Consider the following 9,373-nt stretch of genomic DNA (forward strand, 5'->3'; position numbering starts at 1 on the left):
AGGGTGCTTGAGCCTCTAATCTCTGCAAGCCTGGAAAAGCTAAACCCACCCCTGAGTTCCCGCCCCTGCCCATCTTTGGCTCTTGTGAAGATGCCTACACAGATGTTCATTCAGAGTGTGGCACTTCTCAGCCCTGGGGACTTGTCTTGGTGCTGGCATGCAGAGATGGATAGGTCACCATCCTGCCAGCGCAAGCTTCTGGCTCTGCAGGAAGCAGCCTATGAGTGGGTGCAGTTCCATAGGAGTGGGGGGAGCAGTCAGTGAAAGTAGCCCTTTTTGAAGAGAGAGCACTTTCTTGTAGATAAACTTAGCTCTGCCACTAAGGCACGACCTCTTTGGCTTCCATGTCTACACTAATGAAACCGAAGTGTTGGAGTCATCAGAGGATTTTTAAGGAGGAGGGAGTGCTCCAGGGCCATGCCCTGAGATTCTGAGGGTCCCCTGGGGATGCGTTTTGTGCCTCCCAAGAAAGCAGCCTGTCTTAGCTTCCTAGACCTACATGCAACTAAAACCCAAGCAAGGATAGAACCTATAGGTCAGAGAAGTTCCCAGGGGAGGGGGTAAGTAAGACAGATTTGTTGCTTGGAACATAAAGTAAGACGTGGCCCACAGGGTAGAACCATCCATCAGTCCTAGTTGGAGTGAGGGCTTGAGAGGAGCAGAGGGGTGCTTACCATACGTGAGGCCAAGTTCTTACAGGTTGCAAGTGTAAGGCATAACTGTCTAATTGGGGACAGTTTTTATTACCATTTTAGAGATGAGCACAAAAGATTAAGTTACTCACTATCAGCTACTGAGTGGTAGAGCTATGATTTGAAGCTGGAGCCTAGTTCCAGAAGCTGTGCTCCTAAATGCCTTTAAGTAAGGAGAATGACACCCCCTCCCCAATTATCCTCACCCCAGCCCTCACACCCCAGAGTCTTGTCCTAAATATCTGAGGGAACATGTCATGATATCTCACTTCTCTGGGTTCCTCCCTACTAAACAGTTCTCTAAAACACTATGATGTAACATAACTCCTACAAATAAAGTTGACCTTTAATCCATTTAGATGGCATCTTAACAAACAGTGATTTCAGGCTTTCCAACCTAAGACTTTAGAGGCTGTAGCAGAAGGAGATGCTGAGACAAAGCACAGGCTTGGGGACTGCAGTGAGAAGTGGAGGAAACAGCAAGCAAAAGCAGCTAAAAAACTCACGATTTTGCAGGCCAGTAAAGGGTGTTTGCAAATGATGAGTCCTGGGTGCTTAAAAGGGCAAGGATAGCTGATAGGGGTGGAGGGACAAGCCATAGCTAGGAGCAAAGTGGTGACTGGGCGGAGAGATCTCAGGGCCCCGCTGGCCACCCACAATGCTGAAGGCAGTTCACAGCTGGGGGCCAGAGCCTGGTCTGAACAGAAGTGTGGCAGGGGGGATCCCTGGGAAGCTCAGCAGTTTAGCGCCTGCCTTCCGCCCAGGGCGTGATCCTGGAGCCCTTGGATCGAGTTCCACGTCGGGCTCCCTGCTTGGAGCCTGCTTCTCCCTCTGCCTGTGTCTCTGCCTCTCTGTGTGTGTGTCTCTCATGAATAAATAAATAAAATCTTGAAGAAGAAGAAGAAGAAGAAGAAGAAGAAGAAGAAGAAAGAAGGAGGAGGAGGAGGAGGAGGAGGAGGAGGAGGAGGAGGAGGAGGAGGAGAAGAGTGGCAGGGCTAGGGGAGGAGGGGGCCCCAGCAGGGCAGCTGTGGGGAGTGTGGTTGGGTGTTGCGGTTCCATAATGTAAGGCCTGGGTGGCGTAGGGTGGGGTCAGGTTGGGTCTCCAAACCCTGATGTCTTCTGAGAGTGTGATTCCCCACACACTCCTGGCTTCCTTGCTACCCCTGCCCCTCTGGCTGCTTGGGCTTGTTATCTTCTACTAAGGTGCGGGTTTCTCCAAGAAATCTCTATCAGGAAAGTAAGAGGGAGGAAGAAAAGGTAGGAAGACTGGACAAAAATGGGGACATGCCAGTCCATAGCCAGTGAGCAGAATACCCAAGTCCCTTGTTCTGCCACAGAGATCAGTATCACGCTCTGGTCCCCAAGCTGAGGGCAGGTTCACAGGCTCCTGCCACTGTGGTTCTGTGTTTGGAGGACACTGAGCAGCGTGTCTGAATTCAGTAGGAGTTGTGGGCCCTGGGTTGTGGCTCTGAGTGTGCTTTTGCACAGCATCTGCTCTGAGCCGTGCAGGTACAGGTGCTGTGGGCCTGACCTGAACGGGGCTGGGCAGCGGCTTTAAATCTGGGCCTTCTTCAGCTGGAACCCAGCTGTGTTTAGAAGCTGGCATCTGAACGGGCTCAGCTGACCAGAATTTCCTCTCCCAGGTCGTGAGTTGGAACTGCCCAGGCCTGATTCAAGCTCCCCTGGCTGGTCAGTGACCCTGCTGCCACCTCGTGGACTGTGCTTTGTGAGGATCTTTGAGAGGGTGGCCAAGAAGGGGTCACCCCTGTAGGCAGGGGTCCAGCTGCTCCCCAATGAAGAGAGTAGTCAGCTAGTCCACTGTGCACGTGCAGAGCCCTGGGGAGGCTCCTTAGGGGTTGGATGAGTGTGACAGTGTGTGTGTGAGGGGCAAGAGTGTTTAGGAGAAGTTCCCCACTCTGGGCTTTGAGGAGGTGCTGTGTGATGGTCAGGCTTGGATCTTCAGGACCTAGGACAGCGCAGCCACCCCAGGACCGCTTAGAGACAACCTGATGGCAGGCAAGGGAGCACGTCCAATGGGGAGGAATGGGCACCCGTGAGGTGCTCAGGAGTGAGGGGGTGGGGAAAGAAGGGGGGCTTCCCAGGTGCCTTGGTTGCAATTGCCACAATACCTGGTGGCACTGCCCTCCTCAGTTCTGAGGCCTCTTCTCCCACCCAAAGGGACCAGGCCATTGGCTATCTTGGGGGGGTGGGGGTGGTCTAAGGGTTTTCTTTGGGGAAGGGCTGGAAATGCAGGGGAGGGTGGCATGTCAGCACTGCTGAGGCATGCGGTGGGCCCTGGTCTGAGTGTGAGAGATCTCCTGTTGGAAGTGCAAGAGCCCAGCTTGGATGGGCAGGCAGGCAGGGGTCTGTGGAGGAAGAACTCTCCAGTGAAGGCGGAGCCGGAGGCTGGGTATAGGCGTCACATAGAGTCAGCCCTCAGCCACTTGGTAGCTTATCCACAGTGACATTTCAGATCCCAGTTCCCCTTCCACACTCCCTGAAGGAAGACACAAAGCTGAGAGTGGAAGTCTGCTCTGTGTATAAGCCTGGTGGATTGAAACCCTTGCAGAGAAGCCAGGTACAGAGGCTTCCGCACAGGCCTGAGTGCCATGGGGAAGCCAGGGCTGGGGAGCAAGCTCAGGGATAACCATGAGGAGGGGGGAGGACTGGGAATCCCCCAAAACCCCAGCTTGGGGCAAAGGACCGTGAAGTGGTAAGGAGTGCAGAAGATAACTCAAAATGGAAAAATCTGATGATACCTGACAGAGAAGGGGACTCAGCCTCAGCCACCTAGGGCTCCACCGGTAAAGAAGGCAGGTCAGTCTAGAAAGATGTACATGCAGGGGTGTAGGGAGATGTACATGCAGGGGTGTAGGGGCTGGAGGAGGACGAGGTAGAGTAGGGGAGGTGCCAGCAGCAGAGACTGGAGACCCAGGGCCTTAGCACTCCCCTCTCTGGTGGACTCTCCCTTTTCCTATTACCCACCCTACAGGGTGCACCCCAGTCTTCCTTTGGGCCCTTTCCTGGGTCAGCGCCTGGGAGGAAGGCTTCACATGCCCGGAAGCAGCGTCACTTTGGCCACGTGGGCCACCTAAGGAGCAAAGCAAAGGGTATGAGAGCAGCAAGGCCCAGGTGTGTTTAGAGACTTCCAGCAACGCCAATGTGATTCACTCTGGATCTCAAAACTGAACGTGTTCATTTTCTGAAGGTTCTAAGAAAAGAGGGTTGAGGCAGAGCGGAAGAGGAGAGGACCCTAACATCGCGCAGAGGGTGCTCTTGCAGCGGAGATGCCCTTCTCTGGGGGAGGGTGACCAAGGCGGGACCAAAGGGGTGGGAGGACCGAGCTGCTGTCGGGTGGACTGTACTGTGGCAGCAGAGGGCCCCGTGGATGGACCCCTCGGGTACAAGTCACCTGAGCCGGCCTCTGATGGACCCTGCATTGTGGGGCGACCCTGAGGGGGCCTCCCCCTGCCGGTCTACAGGCTGATGCCATGGAAGGCTGGGGGGAGGGGGTGCGGAGAGCGTGGCCCCTCCCGCAGACCCCTGTGGGAGAGCGAACCGAGGGGGATGCGGAGCAGAGAGCTTGCTCCTTGATGTGCTTGCTGGCCACGGTGGTTTGCGGGGCTGTCTGATTTTTTTTCTAGCCCACTTGCCAAACTGCCCACGCCCCTCCTCCTCCTCCTAACGCATGATGGATGCCCTTAGCGGCGGCCCTGTGTGAGGTTCTGCTACTGTTCACAGTGTACCACGTGTCTGCATAAACAACCGTGTGTGTGTATGTGTGTGCGTGTGCGTTGATGTGCCCACGTCGTTTGTCTGCCAGCTTCCTCCATCCTTTGAGTTCTTTTCAGTTCTCTTATGATTTGACTGCTGTTCTCTCATCAGAGCTTTTAGATTGATGCTGTGGTCTGGTGCTGTATAAATATTTTTCCTTTTGATTTCGTTTTAACTTTTCCTTGCCCTTCTTCACCCTCCACCCAACCGTCCCTGCCTTCCCACACTCCCTGACCCACCCGACCTGCCCCTGCCTCTTCCCTCCCCCTTGCCCACACTCTCTTGTCCTCTCTTTTCTTTCTCTCTCTCTCTCTCTCTACATATATAAATATATATATAAATCTTTTCTTCTTTTGTCATTCAATCAAATTCCAACAACCCAACCAGGGCCAGTCAAATCCACCACAGTCTCGCGCTGAGCTAGGAATAAAGTTCACGTAATCACATGAGAGTGGAGAAAACAGTCCCCCATCCGTAAGTTCAAATCAACTCAAAGTTCACAGTGTGACATGATGGCGTCATGTAACAAGGCTAAGAATCGGTTGCATGACAATTGCCGTCAAGTTTCGTGGAGGTGCTGTGATTGGAGCGTTTTTCTTGGATGTTGTATCAGTTGATGATTGGCCAGTCATGATCACACGTGCATTTTCTTGACCTTTGTGCTGCCACGACCTTTTTTGCTGTGCTCATTTTTGTTTCGTTCTTGGTGCTTGCAGTGGTTTTACTTTCTGTTGTTTGGTTTTTCTTGTTCAGCGTTTTTTATGCTTCTCTAGATGTCACATAGAGAAAAAAACAAAACAAAAGAACAAAAAAAATAGTAAAAATAAAGATGAATTCCTGAATTATCGGACATGGGATCATTAACCGTGCAAACCATTATTTTTTTTTTCTTAAAAATAAGGAAAACATCTTAAAAAATCTATGCGTGGTTGATTTACTTGCACTTGAAAATATTGTGATTTTATTTTTTTCTAGAAATTTGGGGGCCTTTTTCAATTGACACTTTTCTTAGGTCTGGTCTTTTTCCAGTTAGGCTATTTTAAATCTCACTTCAAAAGGAAAAATGAAAACAAAACAAAACAAAAAACAAAAACAAAATCTCTACTGTAATGGAATGATTTAAAAAAAAATTCTAAACCAAAAAACTAGAGTACAAAGCCAGAGACCTCTGAGAGAGAGCCTGGTAACAATTGTAAGGTTTGTATTGTAGCCACTTCTGCTAAATTAAATGTGGGGAAGGGAGGTGGGGGGCCTGGGGGTTGGGGGGGGCTTTTTGGTTGGTTTGGAAAAAACAGTACTGACAAAAGCAAAATGCACCTTTTTGTTTACAACTGAAAAAGGGTCCTTGACAAGTGTTTTTTAATTTTATTATTATTTTATTTGGTGTTGTAATTGTTTAGACTGCTGTGTACGGTTTGCTGTTTGTTGAATCAACAGTGTGAAAAACCTGCCAGCATGGATTGATATACGCATGACGTTGTCCCCTCAACTGGGGGCTTTGCAGTTCTAACTTTCTTGATGTAACCAGTCACCCCCATGTATAAGTGGAAGCTGCTTGCTATAATGGAGATGAGTCTCATTTGTTAATTCACAATGATTAAGCATTCTCCTTCTGATTCTAGTCAGATCATGATTTTTTTCTTAAAGGCAAAATGAAACACCAAAAAAGTCACCATTCAAAACAAAATCGAGAACTGAGTTAATTTATTTAAAAGCTTGATGATGAAATCCGTTCTAACTTGTTTTAGGTTCTCCCATCCTCTCCCTTGAAGTTCTGAATTTCCTCTAAATTCCCTGGCATGTATGAGAAAAATATTATGTGTGTGTGTGTGTGTATGTGTGTATCTATGCATATACATACACACATATCCATGTATATCCACATATGTGCAGGTGAATATATTCTACACATATATCCAGATATACATATATATACATAGCCTCGCAAATAGTTATGACCTTGGGAAAGAAGCGGTTGGCTGGAAACTGGGCAAGGGTTCAGCGAAATTCATGTCACGGATGTCTTGCTTCTTTTCCTCAAGCAGGGGAGGAGGGGGTTGGGCTGCTAGATTTTTGCTGTCTTGTTTGCTAGGCTTCTGTATACATATTGTATCTGGGCTAGATCCCTCAGACATTGGTTTAATTGTGAATCATATCCCACAGTCCCAAATTCTTCCCTTAGATCTAGCCACCCGCCCCCCACCCCATTCCAGAACTCTAAAGGAACCCAAATCGAGACCCCTCTCCCAACAACCAAACCTCAACTACAACCATCGCCACTCGACCTCCAGTGGTTTCTTATTCTGAATGGAAGAGTCAATTTCTTTTTTATGTATCATGATCATGACTAATTCTCATACTGGTCTCTCCCCTCCCTCCCGCCATCCCCCAGAACTCCCACCCTAACCCCTGAGGCAGGGTCCTTTTGGTGTTTGGATGTATTTTGTGTTTCCTCTCTTGACTTAATCAGCCCCGATTTTCTTCATTTTAGGGCAGGATGCTGAACGGGCTACATTAAAAAACAAACCTCTCTCTATATCTATTTATAAATGAGAACTGTTGGATGACACCTTTGACATATCAGCCAATATCAATCAAGCTGAAGACTCCAGACACTCTCTGTGACTGTAACATTTCTTCAAGGAAAGTATAGCGTCTGTGGAGTTCAGAGGGCACGTGTTTGGGGGAATAATATCTATGATACGAAGAAGAAGATGAAGAAAAATGAGAAAAAAAAACACAAAAAAGGCAACTTTCAAACAAAATAACTGGAGACCAGATGGGGAGGCTGGAGGGCTGGGAAGTGGGAAGAGACACTGCTTACCGATCCCCGGGGCTTTTCCAGCCCGTGGGCACCTGCGGCAGGCTGGGGCAAGCGGTGTGGCGGGGCCTGGTCCCCAGGAGGCGGCTGGGAGGCCGCCACTGAGCATCTCTATCTGTCATTCCTTTAGCTATTTAGGGACCAAAGGACCAAACTTTTTATTGCAGCTGTGTAGCTCTATGTCAAATAGAGGGGGATGGAGGAGAACCTCCTTCCTGCCTCATGGCTGTTCTTGAAACAGCTTAGAGCGATTCTATGAAAAAAAAATGTAATAAAAAAAAAACAAAAAAAAACACAAAAAAACAAAAAAGCAAAAACAAAAAAAAAAGGAAAAATAATGCTTCAATGCTTTTAAAACAGCAAGATAATAGTTCTTTGATACTTTGAGAGGCGCTTTGATTACCCTCATTCAAGTCTATGACACTTTCCTATGGTTTTCTGTATTATATGTCTGGATGGAGCTGTTAAGATGAACGAATTGGTGGATATTTGGGGGAAAGCAACAAAAATATTAAAACTCATTAACCGTGAAGTGTGAGAAAACAAGGAGGGGACAAAAGGGACTTACAAGGCAAGATAATTGTTGTGAAAAGTCTGTAAATGCTTCTAACTTTTCCCCCTCTTAAAATCATAATAGTTGTACAGAATTTTAAAAAGGAGAAGTTTAAAATACCTATATAATAGAAGAAAAATTAGAGGAAAGCAAAAAATAAAAAAAAAATAAAAAAGGAAAAAAAAAACCTATAGAAGTTAGCGTTACTGCTAAAATCCCAGATGTTGTAGGACTGTACTTTTGTAGAGTTTAGACTGAGCATCGATCCCTTCTCCCCGCGAGTGCTGTCGGACGCCGCCGTGCACCCCGAGGGCCAGGCCGGACTCGCCCAGACCTGCGGGCTCCCGGCCGCCGCCCACCGCCGCTGGGGGCCGCGCCGTCGCTGGAAGGCCCGCCGCCCGCCCTCGCCTGCTTCGCTCGGGAGCTGCGCGCGCTCGCCCGCTCTCCGCAAGCCCTCGACACCTGCCGCTTCACTCGCCTTCCATGCTTGCTCCAGAGACTTTCCGGGCAAGGGAGACCTGGGAAATTCATCTTAAAACAACTAAACAACACACACACACACAAAAACCTTAAACAAGAGAGAGAAAAATAAACAATCTTTGAAGAATTTCTGAAACTGTTTACAAGGAATTTTGAAAAACAGGGATGTTTAAATGATGCCGGCTCTGTTTTTCTGTAAATAAATTTGCATATTTTGTAGGACTTTTAATTGTAATGATAGAGAAAAAAAACAAGGAAAACTATTTAATGAAAGCACGATATTTATCTTTGGTAAATGACTTTAGAGCAGTTAAAAAGACATTGCTTAAAAAAACTCAGAATCAGAAAAAACACTGAATTATTTAAGAACACATATATTTTAAAGTATAACATATTTATTATAATTTATTTGCACCGTTGGGAAGACTTGCTTTGGCATTCTGCCTTGATACCCTCCTCTCATTGATGTCCAGGTCATCTGGAGGCCAGGGGGCTCTCAGACCTACCATCCCCCTCCCACTTTTTTTTTTCTTTCTTTACAGGGACAACTGTCTGGTTCCTCTTAGGCCTCCTGCCTTTCCTTTCTTTCTATTTCGTTGGTTAATTATTATTTTTTAAATTTTCTTTTTCTTTCTCTTGGCTCCTCCTTTTAGGATGTCCAGATGTTGTAAAAAAAAAAAAAACAGCCGCAGTTCAGTACAACTGCTCTTTTCACACTCAACTCCCTAAAACTCCTTGTAACCTTCTGTAACTATTGGATGACGCTTTCTCCAGCTTAGCCCTAAATAAAGCACAGTTTAAAAAAAAAAAACCAACACAAGACTTCTTCAGTGGTCTATGCTTCCCGGAATCTGGTCAGGTGGCCCATTGGCAATAGCTTGGTCCTTCTCTCCATGGCTTCTGTGTGCTCGGTTGGAATCTGAACTGTAGGGAGTACTTTCTGGGAGGTGATGGGGGGCATCAGAGGAGGTCCTGGTCCACACTGTGAAACATCTTAAGGTGTGTCTCTGAAAGCCTCCATTGCAAACCCATTCTTTTGGCTCCTGGGCCAGG

The 9,373-nt window shown here is 47.8% G+C and overlaps 1 protein-coding gene across 14 annotated transcripts in view; it reads left to right on the forward strand.

Moving 5' to 3' along the window:
* The window catches only part of CELF4 (CUGBP Elav-like family member 4), a 299,993-nt gene extending 290,620 nt beyond the window's left edge, over positions 1-9,373 (forward strand). For 8 of the 14 annotated variants that reach the window (XM_055324370.1, XM_055324373.1, XM_055324371.1 and 5 more), the window contains one exon: positions 6,958-9,372. Coding sequence is in view for 6 of the 14 variants with exons in the window: in XM_055324364.1 (XP_055180339.1) it covers positions 4,854-4,907 (54 nt within the window). In the remaining 8 variants the exon portion in view is untranslated. Of the gene's footprint in view, positions 1-4,853; positions 4,908-6,957 lie in introns of those variants that run through there. The other 6 variants (XM_055324366.1, XM_055324368.1, XM_055324369.1 and 3 more) reach the window with 2 other exon arrangements.

This window comes from Nyctereutes procyonoides, unplaced genomic scaffold (assembly GCF_905146905.1).
Source record: "Nyctereutes procyonoides isolate TBG_1078 unplaced genomic scaffold, NYPRO_anot_genome, whole genome shotgun sequence".
NCBI lineage: Eukaryota > Metazoa > Chordata > Mammalia > Carnivora > Canidae > Nyctereutes > Nyctereutes procyonoides.